Raw genomic sequence first — 25841 nt, 5'->3', positions numbered from 1 at the left:
CCCCTTCTGTATTTTCTTATGCTTGAAAATTTCTGTCTAATGTAGCAATGCAATCCTTATTTCAAATATTTGATACAAATCTTTGTCTAAATGCAGGCTACCTGCAAGGATTTTTTTAAAGACAACATCGACAGAATTTGTCAATCATAAGTTGCATGAACACCAGCATGAACTACTGTAAAGCCTTTTACAAAAAATAGGCTAGGAAGGTACAGAATGTAATAACTTTAAGGCACAGATGGTAGTGGAAGGGGACTAAATGGTGTAGAATTGCTTCTGCCTCTTGTGCAACCAGAATGTTCACGAAATTCAAACAAAGACAAAAGTAGATAAACTTTTATTTTATACATATATATTTATATTATTACAAAAATACAGAATGAGCTGCTACCCAGACATCCACTGGGCTACAGTTTACTTTACTGTTTTGGCACCCAAACTATCCTCCTAACTGGTAGCCTTTTGTTTTAGATACTTTGTATGAATTAAAATGTCAAGTTAAAACCATTGAAAATGTTTTTTCTCTGTACGGAATGATGTTTCTGCCTGCTTGAGTTCCAATAAACAACTGTATTACATAAACAACATTGATTTCTTCTGTGGAGCAAAACCTTAAATTCTAGGGGATGCTACCATTCACAATTGCTTAGACAGCTTAAAACTGGTTGAACTCAGAACTTTCATACAATATGTAAAACCTTCAAACTTCTAAAGTTTACTTTAAAACATTCTTTCTTTTTTCTTAAACAGTTGCCGCATCTGGCAACATCAAACTATAACCTGACTGGGTGCTGGAATAAAGTAGACACAGCCCTATCAACTGCATCATTATCAGTTGAGCTGGGATTCACAAGTTTCAAAACATTTTTGTAGCCTATTTGTTATGCACTAGTGAATTATATGATAGAAAAACAACGAAAGGAGTTACAGTGAAAAACAAAATAAATGTGTGCTAAAGCACAAAAAAATAAAAAAATGAATGCTTATAATTGTAACACAGAAATTTACCACACCAAAAAGTTTTCATCCTTAACATTACATTCACTCAGACTTATAGGTCCACCAATATGGTATTTAAGAACAAAATTCATTTGAATGATAAATACAATGTCCATTATATCCAAACCACACGTTTTCAAAACATACTTTTTTGACCCAAATACCCTTAATGTCACAGTTGTATTGCCTACAAAATGGTGTCATTATTACGAAAATTGTATCTTTTTTACTGCTAAATCAGGTTTATTATACAATAGAGAAACAGTTAAAGTATGTTTAAAATAGTTATGCCCAAAAGAAATGGTCAAAATATCACATTGCCAGGAAATGTAATAAATAATAAGAAGGAATATAAAAAGCAAGGGAAATAAGGAATGACAACATCGGATCAAAATGAGCTTGTGTTTTGGCAGATGTTTAAATACAGGCCATTAACATAAACTAAAGTTACACTGGATAAGAGGTTTTGTAGAAAAATCATAGAAATAAAAACATTAAAGCTGTAAATTAATACAATGAATATATTTATTTCCTACTTTGAAAAAGTTGACCTTGTGATAAACTGTTTGACAGATAGACACAAATTATTTTACTGTTATGGATGCATTATCATAAAAGTAGACTGCCTGGAAGAGGAGTTTCCATGCACAAATTCCAGTGTCTGTTTTGAAAAAAAAATTTTTTATTTATATATGATGCAATCAACAGGGACATATCCACATGGGATTCGTAAGACAATATTAATTTCACCACAATGCCATTCTTCTAATTTAAAGCCCAGATTAATCCCTTCAGTACATTAATCCCAATAGTACTTGAGCCTATTAAGTGAACAGAAATGTGAATGAAGCGAGGAATTGTGTTGGGATATTTATCCTCAATTAGGATAACATTTTGACTAACATCAAGGAGCCTATGCCAGCAACAGGTGCAAGGCAGGGATCCATTGTAGGGCAAACAGACACAAACACAGACGTGCACACACACCAGGGCAATTTTCCCAGAAGTCAATTAACCTACCAGTACAGTATGTTTTTGGATTGTGGTAGAAAACCAGAGCACCCAAAGGAAACATATGCAACGGGGAAAAGACACACAAGCTACAAATCAGCAAAAATACCAGGTTCACCTTTTAGTAAGATATCTATATCAAATGAATGTGATCTTATTTATTTGAAATGTGATATTTCTTTAAAAAAAGTTCCCGAATGTCACAACATTTCATATTAAACAAATATTGAACCGATCCACTTATAAAAAGGTGTGAATTCAAAAAGTTATTTAAAAAAAAGTTTACTTTTGCCTACAGTATCTAAACTTTTTAGACAAGTAATATATGTCTTAAATCCTTAACATTAATCAAGCAAACTTCAAGTTTAATGTGTAACAGAGATGTTTTCAGCTAACAAACTTGTGAATTTGTCATTTTTATGTACCGGAAAATTAGAATTTGGACTATAAAGAATACAAATAATTTTTTGCAGGTAATTAAGCTATGAACTGCAAGATAAGCAGTTTAAATTTTCTGCAGACAAATAAAAATTCAGCTGGGTTCACATACAAAGTTTTTTTGTGGAAAATAAAACAAAGAACATGTAGAATCCAAAGAATATGACGAGTCAAACAATTCACTAAAAGTTTTCTTCAGTAGTTATTTCCAGTAGGTTTATAATATCCCCTCTAAAATTCTTTACTTAATAGTTTACAAAATTCCTTTTTAAGGCTTTTATATATAAGGTTGAAGCTAAGGACTTACAATGACAGTTGTATATCTGGACATCTGAACATCTGAGTTCAGTCAAAAATATATCATAATTCATAAGAGTATGTATTCCTCCCTAGGAGGGCAAAGATAGTGCCTTTTACATCCTCAGAACATGTGAACACTCTACAAGTCAGAAAAGGCTCACTGGAATAGTCTGACACTGGAATATGTCAATACAATTTAGACCATTTTGACAAGCTTATATAATTTTCTATTTTAAATGATTCACCAATTTAGTTTAATTTGCTTTTTAGGTACATTTGACGTTTATTCCCTTTAAAACAAGGACCATCCATCTGAAATTTGTTGATTATCCACTATGTTTTCACATATTGTCCTTCTCATTTTTGGAATATTATGGAATGAAATTAATCTTAAATGTAAACCTTAACTCAACATGAGCCTGAATGTACAGTATAGATGTGACTCCACCATTGCATGGTATTAATTATTACTGGGAATCTAATGTCTATTTTGTTTTTGTAGACAACAATAAAAATAATAGATTTGCATTTCTATTATGACATTCAATTTAAAACAGTAGCATGGAAAAACTGGACCCTGAATAATAAATCTATAGTATTTTGTTCAAATATGACTTATGACTTATCCTTCCTGTGACTAAAGAATTATGCAAAAAATCATGAAATATTGAGCATTAAAAGCTGTTGTGTTTTTAATGATTCTCAGTATATATTACTGATGATTAATATTTTGATTTAATTACCTTATTACCTTCTTACAGAGGCTGTCACTTATAAATATTTTTTAGCTCTTGGTCAGAAATTCAGTGTTTCTAACTTCTCTGAATCTTAATTATTGCCTATTTTCAAGTAAATTACAAAAATTACTTTAAAATGTACCGGGGGTTCAGTTTAGATAGAGCAATATGCCTTGAAAAATACTTTTGTTGTAATCCACAAATACATTTTTATATGACACTTCAAATTTACATCTTTGTAGTTTGTACTGTCACTGGCTACTACATTTTTTAAATAAATGATGGCAGGAGTTCTGAAAATATCACAGTTTAGTAAGTCTACAGCAATTTTGTGCAAACTTTTTGGGTGGTACATTTGTTAGGAAATATTGCAATCAGCTGAGCCTATACTAATTTGTTAAGAAATGCAATATAAAAATTTACAATAAACAGGTAAGAGATAAGAGATCACTTTATTAGCCATATACAATTTCTTGCATTAGGAATTTGTCTTTTCACATACCCCAGCTTGCTCTCCATGAGACACACAGATAGAGAGAAGCTTGGGGTCAGAGCGCAGGGTCAGCCATTGTACGGAGCCCCTGGAGCAGTTGGGGTTAAGGGCCTTGCTCAGGGGCCCAACGGAGCAGGATTCCTCTGCCGGCTGCGGGATTTTAACCAGCAACCTTCCAGCCACAGGCGCAGATCCTTAGCCACAGAGCCACCGTTCTGCTCCTTTATTACTATAATAAGTAATAAAGGTACTTATTATAGGGAACATATTAAAATAAATAACAAGGGTAAGCTTGATGACAGTAGGATATTATTCATATTTAAGAAATTTAGGCTTGGAAAGCAGTATTACTTCTATTTGCTTCACTTACTGTATATGTATAAGGAACTGTAATTTACAGATAAAGCTTTCATAGCAGCCCTAGCTTAATTCCTAACTTTGCCTTGGTGGTTCTTGCAAGGACTACAATGAATTTGGCTAAGCAATCAATTTTCATACAAGCCTCACAATATGAATGAGACAAAAATCTGAATATTTAAAGAAGGTAGTGTTAAATACTATCATTTACCTACTGCATACTTAGTTTCATTCCTTTATGCTATGGTTAATTCATCCATGTTTTCCTACTTATTTTCAAAAAGGAAGTGAAAAAGTTCTAAATTTTCATATTTGCATCTAATGGGAATAAACCAGGTTTGTCTGGGTATCGTTAACTGAATTTTCTCATATAAACAATGTATACAATGATTGCTACAGGTCTCAAAAACACAGATACTGTAGCTATATTTCTCCATATTTTACTGTAGTACATTTATTCTGATCACGATTGTTGCAACAGTATTTGTGCTGTGCTATGTTACTATGGCTTCAAAATTACATGAGGATAAAAAAACAACTATTGCAATGTGAGTATAAACCTCATAATATCTTAGGAGTGATTATCTCTGTTCACCAGTTTGCCATAAACACGAGTTTTGTCAAAATCAGAAAAAAAAGATCCATCAATGGAGGTAGTGATCATTTGTGGGTAAGTTTATCCAAATGGAGGGGGGATAAATGGGGGGGGGTCGAGAAAATAGTCCCAACACCATGTAAACCCTCAAAAGTGCAAATTATATTGATCTTGGCAGTTTTTGCTGGTTAACATTTCTCACAAACTCTGCCAAGCATTCATCCAATAAAAATACAAAAATACACATATTCTCTTTGATAAAACTTCCTTTAAACCATATTGAATCAGCAGATTACATCCTTTTCGTGTTTCAGTGTTTTTCGGAATAATGCAGTCCTGTTTGAGAATCCTCACCTGCTCATTAATCAGTATGTTTAAGGCAGAGCAGATGCATAGATGAGTACAGCTGGTGTCATGCTCTGGGTTTGCAGTTAACGTACCAGGGAAGGCAGGTAAATCCTTTTATCTGTCACTTTCAGGTTAATGTTTCTGTTCATGAAAAAAACAGACTTTGGTCTCTGTTTTGGCAGTGCTCCTGGGAAAGAACAGTCATCTCAAGCTTAGCTTCACCATCTTGAGGGTCCATGTTAATCTTGGAGAACACAAGAAGCCAACATTTGTCCTTCACTTCAAGAAGATTTAGAAATGTGTCCAAATGAACAGCTTTGCAAGAACAGCTGCATAAAACCTGCAATCTAAAGAGAGCAGGGAAAACAGATTTATCTCTCAGCATGTACCTTCTGAGATGTGGGCACACTGTCATAAGCAGTGCTAAATTGCGCATTGTGCCTAGTTTCATTTACAAGAGTAATTGTAGATATTGTTTTCACAATATTGTAATTACAAATGAAAGCAATTCCCATTTTTTAAACATGAATTAGTTAATGTAACACATCAATGAAATGCTGTTCTTGAAGAGTATATGTACATATACTTTATAACTATACTGAATAAACACTTTCCAAAGTTTAAATAACAGATGGAAAATAATTCAAAACATGTATGTCATTTGACTCCTTCTTTACTTTTTTGTCATTTTTGGAATGCAGTACCACAACTATGAGTCTACTGTAAGACTATGCTTGCAAAAATACATTTAAAACATTGCCTTTATGACATTTTAGTGTGTTAAATTTTTTATAAGATTTTTGCACTTTTACAGAGGTTTTCCTATACAATAACCTGCAATGCATTTCTTGTAGTTTCATTATCTATGGTGTTCCATAGTAAACATTCCTTAAACACATTTATGATGGAATTCCTAACTTCACCTTAGTAAAGTATAATGAACCCATGAGAAACCAGAGACAATCTGCACTCAAGCCACAGGAAAATGATAGTGAACTGTGGAACTCTTATCGGAACATTACCACAGTGAACTGCCATTAGGGCAGATCACCTGAAATATCACAGGGGGAATGTTTCTAAATGTATCAGGGGAATGCCCTTACAAATATTCAAAAACTTTGTTGACTGAAACAAGCTAACCTTGGTCAATATCTGCACTACAAAAAACACATATTTTAAACTTTAATTGTATTTATCATGAATCACATTTTTAAGATCACTTTTTTAAGTTAATTTAATAAGTATTACTCTTCCTTACTGATAAAGCTTACTGATGCTCTAAATTGTCTTTTGCTATTAGCGGTTTGGAATTTCCTTAATTTGTCAACATAATAGGAATGTAAAAAATTTACTCACCACAGCTGAACAAGATTATAAGAATTACACCTGAATAGTCTTCAGTTTTTCTCTATAAATATAAAAAAGCATGAGAAATAAGATATTAGTACAATTTGAGGGGTCTGGACTATTTAGTAATGCTTGAAAGCACTAAGGTAATCCCATTGATATGGTGAGAACAAACATGTACTGTACTATATCATGGGTAACAGTTTGAATGCATTCTTCCATAAAACAAAATGTGTGTTTCTTGAGTGTGGCTTTAAAAAAAATCTTAAAAGAATTGTGGACAAAAAGGTCCACAAAAAGTCCTTGTTGGAGAGCAGGCTGAGCTCTTTAGCGCAAGTCATTCAGGCTTCAGTATGGACTACATTTCAGGCATACGGTACCTAAAGCTTTGTTTTCCCATGCTTGCATGGACTTTCACCAGAACCTCTGATTTCCTTCTACCCTGGGGGCTAAGGTTGATTGACTGCTCTAATTTTCCATTTAAGGGAGGAGTTCAAGAGGATTTCATACTTGGGGGACTTTGTGCACAGTACAGGCTATGGGCTATAGAAAACTGAACCTAATATGCCTAATGAGTAAGAAGGCTTCCTCTCATTTGTGACATTTTTCAAATTCTGATGTTTCAGCACTTCCAAGCACAGAAATCCATGTCACAACATGTCGTGTTCTCAAGATTTAAGGATTTAATCTTCTAATTCTTCTACTAACATCTACTGTACCTAAAGATGTTTTTTTAATGTCAGAATCTTAAAACTCTTCCATGCCCACTATGGATAATATATCCCGAAAAGCTACTGGATTCCCCTTGCGCGTGTTACAACTTGCAATGCTTTTAAGATGGTCAAACTACAGTATACAGCCAATCCTTCGAACAGCAAGACTGTACAGAGGTTGAAAGATCACAAAATGAGTCATGAGGTTATGAGTCACGTTAAGTGAGTCTGGACATGAGTGGGACATAGTATGGTGTAAATAATGCTGCATTCTATGCCACTATAAATGCATTTTCTTCATTTATAAAAACTTTAAATTAACAGTTAATTTGGCTGGCAATTAAAAGCAAACTTGGTAGTAGTTGGCAGTATGTTTAAGTACCAAGAGCTACAGTACATTTTGCTTATATTTGAAAATTGACAATAATTATGTATCTCAATTATGTATTACATTTCTTCAGATGTGCTGTCCACTTCCTCTTCCCTTTGTAGTCTACCATTTGATATATTTCCTGGAAAACTCCTTCTTCTTCTGCTTCTTACCTGTCAGGACAGAAAATAATAATATTGGATTGAAATGTTAGATGCTGTAGTAATAATGGATTTATAAACTATATGTTGTATATATTTGTGTATATATACCTTTTGTGGTATAAACATTAACCTCTTATAATTAAATATTTGAAAAACATGTGTGGTTTGAACAATTTTTGATGTACTCATAAAAACTCCACCTTACCTTCCACATGGCCAGAAGCACAAGAGCACATAATGGAATAGTAATAAGTAAGTAAAGGAACTGCATCTTGTCTTTGACTCCTGATTCATCGGATGTTTGTTTATCTAAATTTTTGAGGAGGAAAAAAAAATCATGGTATTAAAAACCAAGATTCATTTTTAAATACTATATACAATGTGCATTAAAATAATATTTGGACCTGAACACAGTTTTCACAGTAGATTTAAAGCTTGCAATCATAGCACTTTAAAGTAGCAATTAATAATCATTATATACACAATCTCACACTAGCAAAAATCAAAAGAAAAAAGTAAATATATAATTAATATGAAAGAAAACTGAAAAAGCCATGGTTGTACTAGTATTTAAACTTAAATTAATTTTGGTAAAAGTATCATGCAGTAATAAGCCATACATGATCGTAAGGACCTCCATTCAAGCAAGGATTCAACATGAAGGTTTCAAAACAACTAAGGGATACATTTCAGAAAAGCAGGAGAAAGGTCTTATTTAAAAACAAACAACAAAAACAATGAATATCCCTTTTTGAATACCCGGCTGCGAATGATGTATATCATTCCACCAGTTCATTAATGCAAGACTGCTTATATTTTGCTGCCCCTCAGTCTGAGCAGCTGGTCAAAGAGAAAATGGTGAGGCCAAAGTTAATGAAGTTAATTGAGAAAGCTAAAGTGTGCAACAGCACAGAAGGGAGAAAATGTGTTTGAGCCAACAATGTCAAAATTGGCCTGTACGCAAGAATGGAAATCCCCATCTGAAAGTCCTGTACTCTGTGATGGTGCCAGCCTCCTCCTGCTGGAATTATATTGGACACACCTGACTTAATTGGCTGATTAGTATGCTGTGGAATGAAATTGCGGAGGTGAAAAAGAAGTTCATGTGATTGGCCTTTGGATAATGGAACATTTCACAGGATCAGTAATGAGGGTATAAAAGCAGTCAGCTGTAGCAGACAAGAGGCTATGTCTAAGTTCCTGAAGTTTAGGGAGAGAGTTAGGATAGCACAGGAATTTAGGTTTTTGCTGCTGTGCTTTAAAATCAGCAGCAAGCCTGCCTTCCTACTTTCCAGATATAGTTTGAAGGATTAAAGAGTTGATGGAAGAAACTTGCAAGTCTTTTATTGGTTAGGGAGTGGATTTAGTTCATGAATGATAGATCCAGAGTGAATTTAGGTGTTTGTGTATTCTTGGATTTAATATGAATATCTCAGTAGAGTTGTTGACTAGCGCTAATATAGTTGGAAACTGGGTGCTGAGGGTTAGGTCATGTAAGGTGCAAAAGTAGGTCTCTGAGGAGATGAGGGGCATATGCTTTCCTCTTAAAAGATTAAAGGGGAAGCCTGTCCATCTATTGAAGGGATGAGCCTGGTCCAGTGTGTACACTCCTAGTCTGGTGATATGCTGTCTCTGGGTTACATATTGTGGCCTAGGGTTTGGCATACAGGAAGCAAGTGGCAAATGTTTTTTTTGTTCAGATAAAAGAAAATGAATATTTTTAATGTTTTATCTGGTGCAAAATCAATATAGTGCATCACTCAATCAATGCCACCCCTAGTGTCAAGCAAGGGTTTAGTAACATTATGTTATAGTTTTGCTTCCAAGTTCTCTAGCATGAAACAAAGGAAGCTTGTTGAGACAGGACTGATCAGAGATGAAGCAAAGTACTTGGAAAATCTTGGATGAAAACCTGTTTCCTGGATTTGGAACAAAATTTACCTTTTAGCATGACCATAATCCAAGCACTAGGCCAAAACTACACTGGAGAAATTTAAAGATAGAAAACAAATGCCCTTGAATGGCAAAATCAAAGTCCTGAATGAAATCCTATTATATTTTTATAAGCCAAAAAATCTGAGTGTAGTTGTTGTCAGTTTCTTGTGGATAACTTTTGTGATCAGCATATTTTTTTTCTGACATTTATTTTCTTATCCTTAGATGTTTTTAAGTTTAGCATTCTGGTTTTGAATAACAAGTTTAAAAAAGAAACAACTATAACATTTTCTTCAAGGCAATTAAAATTTAAAACCGTTCACTCTACATATTCTTAGTTTCATTTAATATTCTTTACTGCAAGCTGTGATGTTCTATGGACCAGCTCTACACTATTACAATTTGACTACAAGATTATAAGATTTATTGTGTTATGAAATCCTGATATAATAGTCCATTCTTTGTTCCCAATATGTCTAACCAAAGGTTTGTTTTCCCCATGTGCATTTTTTGGTTTGTCTATAACTAAAATATTTCTGAACGTCTTCAGAAGTACTTTTAAATTCACACTAAAGACTGAAAAAATGCAAGTTGGTTTTCCACCACACAAATAGAGGGCATCTATTATACCTGAAATACTATACCAGAAATTGAAACTGAAGTAAATCAGTTACCCCAGTAAGTAAGATATTCCAGTCATCTAATTCTGTAGGCATCTAATTTCTTGGAAATAGGCAGAGCAAAGACTTTAACTGGAAAATGTTACTCAAAATGAAAAAGGATACCCAATCAACAACACTAAATCAAAAATAAAACCAAAGTTTCTAGATTTTTGTCAAGGGATTAATTTCAGTATTATCAACAACAACACTAAAGTCCTAAACTTTGCACTGCTGCCTGTGAGAGGGCAGTAGGTTCCCACAGAAAGCTGTGGGGAATGACTTACTGTCCCCAGTCACCAATTTTGTACATCAATTGGTTAGGTAAGAGTTTAAAAATTAGGAAACTGGGGCTTACAGGGTTGGTCAGATATGGACCAACTAACCGACTGGCGGAACTGAGAAATTTGAGTTTTGGACACATGAGTTTTGGAAGACTCTCAGGGACTTAAAGTTTGGAGCCAGTAAGTAGCTTACCTACCCAGCTGAGCTTATCAAGAAGGCTCATGAATTCTAGTTAGAAGCTCAAAGAAAAGATTTTTGAGCTTTTGTTTGTTTTGTCATTTATTTTGCCTCACAAAGTACATAAAAAGCACTCTTTAACCTATGCCTGTTTTGTGGGTCTGTTTTATCTGGATCTGCCCATGAACATTCTGGGTTATGACACTCTACACCAGGGTGTGTTACAGAGCCAATAAGCATGACCTTAGTTTTAATACTGTTTACTTTCAGAATGTTATGCTGCCTCCATATCTTAACATCAGATTGGATGCTATAAAGGACAGAAACCAGAGCAATAATAGTACCTGATTTAACCTGCAAGTAAAACCGAATTGTCAGCATAAGAGTGAAGCTCAAATGCATGATAATCAGCTGACCAAGAAGCAATAAATATGTGCAAAAAAGTACAAGTTACAGCACAGAATCCTATAGAACATTACTTAACTGAGGCATCACCAGATTAAAACATCGGAGATTTGGATTAGTCAAATAGGAACCAAACCGATGAAGGCAAGTAACATAAATCTCTACATAGATTTCCATAGAATTCACTAAAATGCTATATTTTAAGACAATAATCACAGCTGCATATAAGTCCATAAGGAGAAGAATATTAGTAACATAAGCAAATCATTAAATGTAACAAGTGTCATTCAGTACTGTGTCTTTTGTCTAAAATCTAAGATTGTAAAGGTTAAAACTGCTCATTCGTTCCAAGATATCCAACTGATATTAAACTACTACTACTTGCTCTAGAATTTTTTCAAGACACAGCTAATTGAAAATAAGACAGCATTAATGAAATACTTTACTCTCTGGAAAGGTTTATCTCATATAGGTATGATAGCAATACATTTTAAGCTTGCAGATACAAGACCAGATTTCAAAGATTTATAAATGAGGTGAGTAACAAATGGACAAAGAGCACAGGTATAAGGCTTCTCACTATTTGACAATGTTGTGAAATGAGTAGTATACACAGCTGTAAAATGTGCAATAATTCAAACCAGTGAAAGCAGAAGTATGTGTAGTAGACATGGACACAAAAGGCGAACACAAAAGGTGATTATTAATAATATGTACAGTATCTTATTGTGTCAGAATTACACAGTTGGGTCATAATATTCTGTAAAGTGTGGCTAAACAAACTTACCATTTTGTCTGAGCCTTTTATTGATAGTGAAAAGAGGACTGTTTTCAAGTCATCATTCTGCTGCAGGAACCTCTGTGGAACCTTGCTTTTTTGACTATAAATAATTGTATCACAATTTGTCTCAAGTCAAAATTAATTCAAGTGATGTTTTTGTGATTTCTTCTAACAGAATAGTTGCATAAACCAAATTCCATTAGCTATTAATATTGGGGAAGCCGAGTCTTATGGTCAGATATTCTATGTTTAAATGCTTTTAGATTGGAAATGTTTAAAGTATGGGTATGGGAAATCTGAAGTAGAAGAGCACTCAGGAGACTCTACATGTGTATTGAAGAGCATGGTAATAGAAATGATGATAGCTCAGAAAACACGGGCAGGAACCACGTACCAGGTTTGGAGAGCTGATAAGAACTGCCAGCAGAGACTGAAATACTTTTATATTACTGTAAATTCAATGCATTCAACCATGTAACATTCTGCACAGGAAGCACAATAAGTCAATCTACACATGAATGGAAGTTAAACCACTACCCTGACCAGTTCCAAGGTTTTTCACTATTTAGGGGGAACGTCCATTTGACAGCAGTGTTTTATTTTTTAGGTGGTACAATCCCCTGGGGAAAGGAGCATAAAGCCTTTTCTTTTATGGTTGTTTTGGGAGGACTGGAGTCATTTAACAGCAGTAGTCCAGGTGTTGTGATCGCCTGGGAAGATTAGCCTAAAGCCATTTGCTTTCATGCCCAATCTTTGAAGGACTTTTAGAGCCACACAACAGCAAGGAATTTCAGTACTACTACAGGTACCTCTCCCAAGGTCAGATCTGTTAGAGATAACCCTGGATTCTTGTGTATTTATCTGGAGGGACAAGAACCACTGTAATTAAAGACAGCTTTGCTGTTGCAAGTTATGAAACTGTAGTTGATGCTATAATCTTACGACAGACTTGAATTTAATCCACAGATAAACATTTTGTACATTTTTTCCAAAAATCCCTAAATTCTTTTCATCCACAGAATAGAATGTAAAAGCCTTTTGTTTTACAAAAAAAATGGTACCAATCCAACTCTTAATAATAATCATGTCATTATTCAATTTAGGCATCCGAATTAAACAAAATCAATTTAAATCAAAGTAAAAAACATAAAAATTAAAAAAACTATGTAAATAGGTAACCCTCCAAGGTTTTAATGCAAAGGGTGTTCATGTTTAAAATATTTGTTTATGTACACCCACATGCAATAAGTTAAGTAATCCTCACAGTTGAACCTTCTAACTCAAACCAGTATGGTTTTTATCTTTAGAAAATGCCACAAAGAAATAAATTTTAACAAAGTCCTACTTTGGAAAATGTATTTTATATGCTAAATTCATATACTTGTATAGTAACATGTTTAGTAATGCCAGGCTTTATACCATTATGATAAATACAGATAAAGGATTATCATAATAATGATACATATTATAATATGATTATATTCCAAATGCACACTTACAATAAAAGCTACCAATAACTACTACTTACAAAGGCATTAAAGCTACTTAATTTTTAATGCTTTAAGGGATTGTAAGTTCAAGTGTTAGGGTGAGTATGAAGATTTAGATATCTGTATAAATGCCATTTGAATTTATTCCCTTGTACATCCTCCCAGAAGTCTATACATATTGTATAAAGGAGCACCTCTGAGCAATATGAAATGCATATTTTTACTCTATTTTTACAATACTAAGAAAGAAGAAAGGTAATTTTGTTTTTGTTTACAAAAAATATAAAAGGTTCAATTTTATTCAAGATCATGTTTTATGTTTACAGATCTGTTTAAAGTGTTTCACACAAAACTAGATTTCTTTTAACAAAATCTTTGCAACATGAAAAGTTGTTTATAACCTGCAAAATAGATCATAATTATTATTACTACTACCACCAGTAAATATGAAATTTACAGTACATGCCCTTGTACAATACATTTATTAAATTTACACAAAATAACGGAAAACAAAATGCAATTGCTGTGCTAGACAAAATGAAAAAGTATACTATACAGACTGTGTGGACACTGTCTTCATGTGTATCAATGAAGATATAATAGTCTAGTTTGGACAGCACCAGGGCTTGGACTAACAGCTACAGTATGTGGATCAGTTGGTAAGGAAGAGGTGAATTATATGAATGTTACTCAAAAAGAAACAGCAAAGGTGTGCCACAGAAAAACGTGTTGTGAATAGGAGAGCTAAGGGTCAACAGCATGATGGAGTAAAGAGAAACAGAAATGGTGGTATCCACATTTCACAATTAAGTAACTGTTTTACTTTTAAGTCACTTAAAAGGATTTTGTTCGGCTAACTGTACAACTAACTTTGAAAGTATCTTAGTACTTGTGCTACTGCATTTGTGTCTTTCCATTCAAAAGTGAATGGTTTAAAAATGACAGATTTAGGATGACAAAGCCTCCTGTAATGATGATGGAAAAAACACAAAGTCCTTTATGGCAAATTTTAAACTCCAAAGTCATCTAATGCATGTTCAGAAACAGGGATGTCCCTGCCCTTAAGGTGCCGATAAATCCTCAAGACATTTTGACTTAAATTGCAATTTAAATAGCAATTACCAACATAGAGCTTAGCTCTGCTCTTAACCGTCATTCATCACCTTTTTATACGTGGTGCACATTATAGACTATTCATGTTGGACCTGTTGGATGAGTAATTATCATAATTAACTAATTGTTCCCTTTTACTGCTAATGAGCCCTTAACCACAGCTAAAGGGTCCTTTCTTCCAACATTAATGAAAACACTATAACTGAATGAAAATTTTAAAAAGATAAAATGAACTTTAGTTATAAGGCAATAACGTCAGAAGTGGTTCTTGGATAACAGACTATCACCTCCGTTTTCTTGAGTACCTTTTTGTAACTTGAAACAATGTTTCAAGCTGAAATCTCAGTGAGATTGCATAAAATAATGTAGGTTACTGAATATGGCAACTTTATCTGAAAAGGGAATATATAAACTGTCACTCACTAAATTCTACAATAACTTCAGCATTAATTCCACATATACATATACTGTATGTGGGGAGTACACCTTGACTACATCTATCTTCAGCGTTGAATGACACAGGAGAACATCATCTTTTTGTCCATGTTTCAGTCTGTTCTTTTTATGAAACCATGCACTTACCTGGAGTGCAATTAGCTGCAGCTGTGCAGGCTGTTGTTCTTATTGTTCCAGTTATTATTGTAGATCCTGCACAAAAAGGGTGGAGTATTAGTGTACTGTGATGAAAAACGTTTATTGAGAGATATTAAATGTTCGTCATAAGCTCCTTTTCTTTTCATTTATACAATAGGATAGCTCTGAAGTCTTTAAAAGAGTTTCTGCACTGTATAAGATCTGAAGAGTGCTCTATGATCTACACATTAACAATGAAGGTTTAGTTCTTTCTTCCATTCAGGAATCAAAAGAGGAATTTAGCAGCTGCTTTGTTACTCTGGAGAAAAGTCAGTAGAACTCAGTTCAATATATGAACACCTGTATTTAATTTTATTTTCCAAAACATGTGTTTAAAAACAAACAATAGCACTTTAATCAGTAGCAGAGAGAAAATTAGCCGTACAACCTAAGAGGTGGTATTTACAATAGATGAAAGGAAACATACCAACTGTGATGTGCAAAGAAATATTTATATTAGTGGTAACTGCTCTGTAGGATAATATCACATAAGTAGTATTTTCTACTCAACATATTTTGTATAAGAATTTTAATGTATTAAAAATAGTCTGAATGTTAACATATGTCAGCGCGAAAGAAGCAAAGGAATTAACTTGAATTAACTATTTTTAATCTGTTTGATAAAAAAAAGCTACAAATGACAAATATGAGATTGCACATACATAATATAGTAGGGAGACCACTATTCAAGCTGTGGTTGAGGAAGAAATGATACAATGCAAATAAGATTCATTTTAATGGAATTTTGTTTTGTAAAATGACTTATGAGAGTGTAATGAAAAGCCTGAAGAAAGGTGTCCCTACTGCACCAACAATATATAGTGAGTAAGAAAGACATTATATGGAATAGTTCAGGTGGGTAGCTGCGTCAGGTGTGAAGAAGGCTCCACGGCCGAAACGTTGTGTTCTCTTTCTTCTTTTTTTCAGCATGGAATAAACCTATTACTTGTTCCTTTGCATTATATGGAATAGTACTATTGCTTGATAAAACCTCAACAAAACAAGAGATTATGTTACTGACAGTTATTTATTTTCTAAATTTCAATTAAAATGATTTCTATGAAGGTTATGTCATTTACATTTTCACGTGTTTCCTAGATTCAGTAGATTATCAATTTTAAAGATAACATTTATTCTTATTTTTCCCCAAAACAAAGACAGCTCAAAGTGCAAACAGTAAATCTGTAGATAAAAAGAACTATTCACTTGCTGTATTGTTTTAAACTTCAAAGTCACACTTATTGGTCTCTCACATATTGACTCTCCAAAGTCCTGGAGCCTACTGTCTGTTTGACACCAGTCACAGTTGCTTGAGAAATACACTTTCAGCATATCAAGGTATGAAATCGACATCTTTAAAACCTCAACTTGAGACATTTGCACTGAAATAGATAATGAAAAAGTTTGATCCTCGTTTCCTTAAACTTGCAAATTTGTGAGGCCAGCTGTCAAGATAAAGTTTTTAATAAGGGGACCTGCATCCTATTTTGGACTATTACAGGACAATATTTATATTTACATAGAAAAGGTCATAAATAGTCTGATTACCTGTTGTTACTGTAGTTGGTTCTCTTGTGGTTGTAGGGCAGGGAGGACTATCACAGGTGTCAGAAAAATGTTCATTTTCATGTTGTCTATATGTATCAAAAATGTCTGTTACATAGTCAAAATAGTTTTCTGTCAACAATCTGTCCTCTTTGTAATGGCAATCAAATTCTCTCATTTTAAATTCCTTCAAAGGAAAATGAGAAAAAGTTAGATTAGGACCTCACTGCTATAGTTTCAAAGAAATATAAGACAATTAATTAGATTAAAAGAAAAAAAATGGATTGCAGGACGAAAAGTAAAACTTTAAAAAGAATAACAAACATGTCAACAAAATGTACTAAATAAAATAAAATAATGGTCTTCTAAATGAAAGTAATTGCAATGTCAAATTATTTGTACATTTGTAAGTGTTTATACTTGTCTGCGCTTAGAAATGAAGCACAAATTAAAATGCATTTCTCATTCACAGCTGTTCTGTACTTCAATCTTTAGTCATTACAGTATGTATGGTTATGCTCAGTTCTATACATGAATTTGTACCTAACCAGATAACGTGCAGGACTGAGGAAAAACTCAATTATCAGTGCTAATAAAACAGAAATAAATAAATAAAGGATAACTGGATCAGTGAACTGAACATAGGAATTATTTGTGGGCCTGTAAATATCCTTGCACCTGCCAATCCTGTTAAATGTATAATGTTCTATTTTCATACTGTACAAAACCTGTAATTTTCTGAGCAGCTTATATAAGATTCTATTTGTATTAATTCTTCATATAGTAATCTTATTATTATACTTCACATAATAAGTGATATTTGGAGTAACTTAACATCAGAAGCAACCTGTTTTAACTATAACATGTAAATATTTTCCTACTCTTATGTTTTGTAATTAGAAGCATGCTTGCTGATTTTCTGTTTTAAATAAAATACATAGGTAATTACTCTTGTTTTTAGCTAACATTTCTCGAAACATTCTTCAAAAAAGGACTGAGAGGATAGGAACCTGGAAAGATATAGTGCAAGTACTGTACATGCCTAAACATATCATGTTTCACCATAGAAGACACACAATATACAGTATGACTCTAAGACCATATATAATGCATATTCTAATAAAATAATTACTTAACAGAATGAACAGCACAAGTTGGCTTTATAATTAATTACATTTTTACCTCCCAGAGACAGTGCAAGATAAACAATGTTTTTTTTTACAAAAGGCCCAGTAGATGATATGGGATTTATATGTATATGTACAGCTCGATATAAAAATCTTTGCATCCCTAGGAAATAACTAAAAGAGCGATTCTAAAAATCATATACCAACAAGCATGGTCATTTTAGGGAATCTGTTTTCCTTATCTCTCAGAAGCTAAGCAAGGCTGAGCTTGGTCAGTGTTCGGATGGGCGAAATCTATGAAAATCTATATTACTTCAAAAGTAGAGGTCAAACCTTGGGTCAAAAATTTAAAACTGAGTAGGGGATAGAAGATGTTTCAATCAGTCCACTGGTATGATTGAAAGAGTAAAAGTTCAAACATTATAATTCCTGAAAGTAATTCTTCAAATTTTTATGTAATGCGTGATGAGCTCCTTATAATACTGCATTTCAGAAGGGAATAAACATCAGGAGTTAAGACAACGGTAGACAAGAACAAGTGTTTTGAAGTAGATCTGTAAAGTTTCAGGCAGCCAGTGGAGGTACAAGATCAATGGCTGAGAAGGAAAAAGAGTGGAAGACAGAGAATGGGGAGCAGATGCTAAGGATGGAGGTGAAGATCTTTTGGCTTTTAGTCATGTTGGAAAAGATGGAGCTGAGATGGGATAAGAAAATAGAGAAAGAGGTCCCACAGGTTGTTAGTACAAAACTGAAAGATTAATAAAAGGAGGGTATGGCCGAGGTGACAGCTGAAGAAAAGCATGAGATAACAGAGTGACAAAGGTCTAATGAAGAAGGCAGTTTACATTTCCTCTAGTTTCTGTGCAGTTTCCCAGAAGCAAGTTTTGAGATTCAAGTAAGCTAAGCTGTTCTAATATAATATGTTGTTCTAATACTGATGAAGACAGAAAACAACTAACATTATTTAAAATGCAGAGAAATAAAACAGTTGGCATAAAATAGGAATAAAGCAGAGATTTTGACATAAAATAACATACCAGAAATACTTTGTCAGTATATTCCAAACGCATATTCTGCATCATGTGAGTAAGAAGTGAGATATTTTCTTTGTTGGAAGATATGTTGCCAAACTGCTTAGTGAGATTGCTTAAACTTTTCTCCAGATAATAAATATTAAGTTGCACCCAACACATGTCATTCTGCAAGAAAAGGAAAATGAAATATATAAGTTGTTTTGCAACCATTAAATTCTCAAATCCTTTCAGAAATAAATAGCTCTCCTTCATACATTTTAAAATACATACATGTAGCTAAAAGATTAGCATTATCTGTTCCACAATATTGTCGACTACTGTACTTTGAAGAGTCAACATTTAGAGTCTGGTTTCGTAAAGATAACTGTAGTTGAAGTATAACTTACCACTGCTTCAGGGCGAGGGATATAGCGTACATGAATCTTGTAATCCTTTGGTATATTCTGTTTCTGAAAAAAAGTGACACACCAGATAACATTAAAAATTCATCTCAGATGTTTAACATTAAACAGGGTATTCATCATCTAAAATATTACTTTCTCGTGGTACAGTACTTATGGCCAAATGGTAAAATACAGTAAAAAAAAAAATAATTTCCAAAATCCTTATTATGTGTACCCACAATTAAACAATAAAACTACTTTGGCTTTGACGTTAGAGTGCAGTTAAAAGTGCCCTAAAATCCTAAACATAAAATTAAAATTCTTACCAATAAGGGAATTACGTTAACATCATCGGTTATAGGACTTCCCAATCCACATGCACGTTCCACAAAGGTGATACACAAAAATAAATAGTATATAAAAGCAGTTATCCAAATCTGTGAAAACAAGGAAAATTGATCATAAAGTGTGAAAAGATTAAAAGTTAAAATTAATAATGTGTAACGTTCAAAGAGTTTTTTCTTAGGAAGAAAGTTTAGAAATAATTATTTTGGAAGGGATAGTGGCACGATAGTTACAGTAGCACTTCTGCCTCAGAGCTCTAGGATCCTGCATCTGACAGCAACAGTGGAAATGTGTCAATATACAATTTGAACAATCTCACTGTGTTGGTGTGGGTTTTCGGTGTTCCAGTTTCCTCCAACCTCCCAATGACATGCCAGCTAGGACTGACTGGCTATTGTAAATCGTATTTTTCCATAGCACTACAATTTACTCTGACCCAAGGGGAGACCAGTCATATGCTCACAGTCCTGCCTTTTCCCCTGTATTTGTGAGATAGTCTTTGACTTGTTGCAATGTTACCGATAATGAGAATCACCAAATGTGAATTGGCTTGGATCAATTCTTACAACCACACACCAACCCCAAGAGGGAAAACATTTGGTCTTCCTGATATCAGTCATATCAGTCAAACTACAGTATTCATACTGTAACCCTACAGCACATGTAGATAAGTTAGCACTGAATGGAAGAGTAACGGGGCTCTCTTTGACCATACCGAAATCTCACAAGTCTAGGCTAGCCAGAAGAATCACTAATACACTATAAGCCAAAAAGTGTCCCAGCTGTCTAGTATCCATTGAGTTAGTTGTAGGATTCATTGTAGCTTAAGGGATAGGCTTACTGATACAGCCAAGATATGAACCTTCAATGCCTTAGCATCAGGACTCAACACACATTCCAAGTTAAGAAGCATCTTTATTCAATGAGCTACTTAGAATCCCAGCATTAGTCAACTCTGCCCATCATTTTATACAGTGTTGGAAAGGGGTTTTCAAAAAGACACAGGAGCCTGGTCCTGCCCTGGCAAGCAATGGGCACAAGGCAGGATTTACCCTGAACGGTGCCTCACATCAAGACCAGTTTAACCAGAAGCCACTTATCCTACCAGTACATCTTTAAGGAAGGAAACTGGAGCATCTGGAGGAATTCCACACAAACATGGGGAGAGCATAAAGTACAAACTCCATTTTTGCAGATAGTACCCCAGGAATTTGGCTCAGGGCCCCAGTGTTGTTAGGCAGCAATGCTAGCCACTGCACTACTGTGCCACCCTATAATCAGCCTTATGCTTTAATTTTATGTGCCTAGTCTATGAAAGTGAAACTCTATTCTCAACCACAAACAATCAAAGTGAGGTACTATAAGGAAAACTGTAGGTTAATTTTCAGAGATATAAATTAACAAAAGTAACTATTATAAAAAATGTATTTGATGGACATACATTGTAAACATTAATTAATACTGTGTATACGTAACAAAATGGAGCACATCTCTTTGCTACAGTAACTTAATACAAAATACTGTATGTCTGATGTGTGTATGTTGAATCTTTAGCTTACAGCACAAATAACCCATATTAATATAACAAATATGGGTTAAGTTTAAGATCTAAAATTATTTAATTTTAAATTAAGAAATAAATTATATGGACTGTAGTACATTTGCTCACATTTAAAACTAATTTGATTTTTAAAAGCTGAAATGACAAACTTTAAAATACATACAGTATGATCTACATATTGTCAATAAAGAAGGTATTGACAGATTTACTACACATTGTGTTAACTATGTGTCCACCTAAATGCACCGTCAAGAATCAGAGGTAGTATTCTGGTGGTATGGTTTGTGATGCTTTAAATCAGACAGTATGCAACTTTTTTGCTTATTGTTCTCTCTCATTCTTGAGACAATACGTTTTTCTAGGTGAAATTAGTTGTATGTTCTAGTTTATATCAACAGGAAAAAACAGCAAAAAATCAGGTGCAAGTTTGGCAACTGACCCTATACAAAGTTGGTCCTACAGGCACCAAACTATCAAGTCTGGGTTTAAGGCATGCATTTAAGAGATAAGTAAAATAATCACTCAGACATTTACAGTTTTTTTGTTCAAGGAACTCTCTTCCACAGACGTAAAACTAGGACAAGAGACCAAGTCAAGTAGGGCAATAGCAAATAAAGCATCAGATAGAGGTTTCCATAAGAAACAATCAGCTGACTTTTAAAATAACACTGCTTGTAGTCCTAATAGTTTGCTAAGAACATAAATGGTAAACACAGGGAACCTTCAAGAAACATTGAGTCAGTGGAGACAGTATCTCCTTTTTTTTCCAATTTAATTTGATGTCACATTTCTTTTACGTTATTACTGAACTTTAATACAACACTAGACTCTTCTGTTTGACAAATCTGCTGCAGCATGGCTAATGCCTTTTGAAATAGAGGCTCATGAATCCTTTCTTTTTAGGAGGCCAAAATTCAGACATCTCCCATTATACTTTCCCAGATCATTGCAAGTGGAATTTGGCGAGACAGTTATTTTAAGTAATCTTCTACTATAAAAAAAGATCAAAGCATTCCATTGGTATACCAATTGCTCCACTTGATATGGAGTCCAAAATGCAATAAAACATACAGAAATAATTAAGAAAATGTTACTGCATAATGTTTTTAAATCTAATATGATATTCTTGAAAGGTGGTTTGCAGGGCTGTTTTGGCACTGAGCTGGCACAGAAGGCAGAAGCATGAAAGTCAGAATGTTTTTTTTTCTTTCTATTCATGTGCATTCACATTTAACAGTTCACTATCTGACAGACAAAACCTTCTTTTGAAAAATGTTCCTCTGAGTGTATTGTAACATGTAAAAGCACTTAATCCTTTCCATTTCATTTCAGGCATACAGCAGATATGATTTACAGATACTGCTATTTACTATTGGTTTTATTGCTCTAAGTTATTCATCAGACAAATAATGTTAATTCCTTCACAAGAATCTTCAGTATATGTTTACTTTGTTTGAAATGAAATTTAGATATTTCCATACACTGGAACAGCAAACAAATATAATTCAAGATTTATATTACATAATACTTCTTGCCATGTTTAGCTTTCTTGAAAATCTGTGTTCTGTTGTTAATACATGTATGTGCTGAAATGTATGGTTCAATTGGGCACCAATTATAGACAAGGGTAACTGATATGATTACAATTTTGCCACTTTAAAGTATTTTCACTAAGGACAATAACATCCAAGAACTGAATGCTTAGTGAATGTTTTGAATACTTGGTGAGATAGGTTTGGCTTAACTTGAAATAGGATGAGGAGGCTCAAACCCCATTCACAGAGGAGTGAATCAAGGGATACCTGCAAGTATAGATGGGGTGGAGGAGGGATGCTTGAGGTGAAGGGAGTCATTTATGTTTGATATATATTTAATTTCTGTAATGATGGTGATTAAATAGAACTGTGTGTGATTGACTTGTCTTGTCTCGAACTTCAGTTAATGACTTTAAGTTCATGAATATTGTAAATATGGAAGGTTTATGAAACCATTTCCAATACGGTTTATACAATACATTCAAGAAATACGTTTCTAATTTTCTATACTGACTTCCTGAAATAACGTACTGACAATGTGTTTGCAGTTTCAGAGAAAGGAATGATACAAGTAGGAAACCAAAAATTGATCTGTAACAGATGTGGAATACAAAAAACCTAACAATATGATTCCATAATTCTGACAACTGAAGGAAATCTCAATCTCACATAGAATGTTATATAGCTTGCGTAGTTTAACTTACACACTATTCATTTTACCATCTTGTATAATCCAGGGCTAGACTCCAGTAAAATCATAATCATACCAGTGACGAAGAACCAAAAATAAGATTCTCTTTCCAAATGACACTACCAACACAACTGCACATTGTGAATTGACAGGAAAGGCAGCATCGAAAGGTTTCTCATGGGGAAGAAATTAGATATTTTTTTTCAGTATGTTTAAACTTCTCAGGGGTGTAGTGCCTACTCAACAATCCACTTCAACTGATTTAACTCCCTGCCTTCTTTCCTGTAGCATAGTGCCTGAAACGCCATGAGGCTGAATCTATATGTATTACTCAATGTATAATTTTACCATGACTTCACTCAATTTAAATTCTACATCTTAATATAAATCCAAGCATTTACTTGAGGTCTGTGAAGCACAAGGTGGTGCAGTGGTTGGTATTGGTGTCTTGCAGTGCCAAGGCCCCAAGTTCAATTCTAGATCTCCTCTCTGTGTGGAGTTTGTACGTTTTCTCCTTCTTTGCATGGGATTCTTCCAGGTGTTGTGGTTTCCTTCCAGAGTCCAAAGACATACTGGTAGGTTAAATGTCTTCTGGCAAGATCTAGGTGTGAGTGTGTGGGTATCTGTGTATTCCCTGCGATGGACAGGCATGCTGTCCGGGGTGTATCCTGCCTTGCGTCCATTGCTTGCAAAGAAGAGGTTAAAATAATAGAGGAATGTATTGAGGGCTTTTTTTAGGGCTTGTCCACACTGGATAATTGACAAAAGTGATGAGTTTGCATAAACTTCTAGATCTCACTGATACTGTGTTTCTTATAGTTCGATAGCTCCCCTTTTATATTTGAAATATAGTTTACATGTTGTTCTTTTGCTGTCTAAACAGTAATCATGATACTGTCAAACTGGACTCAAAATCTGGACTCTACACCAAACTAAAAAAGCTAACAAATACTGATATTAGGCAAAAATAGATTTTTAAGGAATGTAAGAATCTGAAAAGATTCTCAATTGCATGAGCATTCTGTCACTTTTCTACGGCAAACCTACAGTAAATCAGTTCAGGTGTAAAAGAATAGATTGAAATGTCTCATAATAAGTGTCATGTGTGTAATCAAAGTGGTTTAACTTGACGTCAGACTAAACATGTCTACCTCTATATGTTCTCTTAGAGTTGTATTAAATTTCAAGCCACAACTCATATAGTTAGACAAATCAACGAAGAAAATCAAGGAACTTTCAAAACTAATCAGGGATAGAATGGTAGAGGTACAGGTAAAGAGAAGATCACCTTTTTGAGTACAGTGAAGTCCACCATTAAGAAATGAAATGTCCATCATAAATCTATACACTGCTTGCATTAGGCCGCCCTTTCAAACTGAGCAACCAGGCAAGCAACAAACGGGTTATGGGTGCTACTGTAAAGCCAAGAATGACACTGAAAGATATGCAAAGGTTTTGTTCATATACACACTATTCATACAGTATAAAGATGAGCTGAAAGGTGAATAATTATTCAATCACTTAATTTCAGTTTTTATTTGCTTAACTGGTTTTTCTGACATTAAACTTCCTTCATGTATAACAGTGTTGAGTTTGATGATCAAATCTGAATACAAGAATTTGGAAAACAAAATACATACAGTACATGCCTTACAATTCATCAAAATGTAAAATTATTTGCAGGAGGTGAATACTTTATACTGTATCTGGTGTTGTAAAATATCTACAAAGTGTCTACGTTTATTTTTGACTGCAAAATGCTTCAAGGCCTTTATAGGGTAAAAATATGAATCCAGGAAATAGTTTTGTTACAGTAGGTGGTTGACAAAACAGTTTCATTACTTTCTATTGAGAGAGAAGAGTTTTACTAAAAAACAAAATGTGTGTGTAATTTTGTTTTTGGTACAGTGAATTCTTTTGGTTGGACATAAAATGTTTAGTTTTGTCTAGTTTTGTTTTTGCTAGTGAGAGCTGAAATTGCATTTAAAATGTTTTCTGGGAATTATACCCTTCCCACTTTGTTTTTATCATAACAAACTTACTACTAATTGCTTCTGAACTACTGTACATAACCCATAGTTTCCCCTTAAGGCATTTCATTGTCTTGTGCCTACAAACTCAAAAACATAACTACTGCTGTGTAGTTATGTTGCAACAATATCAAAAATTCCTATTTTGTAGGAACAGACAGACTGCACACATGTGGATCCTTAGTTTAATGATAAAAGACAGTAATTAATCATGATGGTCTCATAGGCAGAAGCAACAGT

The 25841-nt window shown here is 33.9% G+C and overlaps 1 protein-coding gene across 1 annotated transcript in view; it reads right to left on the bottom strand.

Moving 5' to 3' along the window:
* Positions 1-1510: 1510 nt before the first annotated feature.
* kitlga (kit ligand a) overlaps positions 1511-25841 on the bottom strand; it is a 39394-nt gene continuing 15063 nt past the window's right edge. The window contains exons 2-10 of the mRNA XM_088922565.1: positions 19766-19876; positions 19443-19505; positions 19060-19221; positions 16899-17082; positions 15300-15365; positions 8078-8181; positions 7790-7881; positions 6635-6686; positions 1511-5625 (exon numbers count right to left, since the gene is read on the bottom strand). Coding sequence (XP_088778691.1) covers positions 6659-6686; positions 7790-7881; positions 8078-8181; positions 15300-15365; positions 16899-17082; positions 19060-19221; positions 19443-19505; positions 19766-19876 — 810 coding nt within the window. The 3' untranslated portion in view covers positions 1511-5625; positions 6635-6658. The remainder of the gene's footprint in view (positions 5626-6634; positions 6687-7789; positions 7882-8077; positions 8182-15299; positions 15366-16898; positions 17083-19059; positions 19222-19442; positions 19506-19765; positions 19877-25841) is intronic.

The sequence above is a fragment of the Atractosteus spatula genome, chromosome 8 (genome assembly GCF_055471065.1).
Source record: "Atractosteus spatula isolate fAtrSpa1 chromosome 8, fAtrSpa1.hap1, whole genome shotgun sequence".
Taxonomy (NCBI): Eukaryota; Metazoa; Chordata; class Actinopteri; order Semionotiformes; family Lepisosteidae; genus Atractosteus; species Atractosteus spatula.
This window is presented reverse-complemented; position numbering and strand designations above follow the sequence as displayed.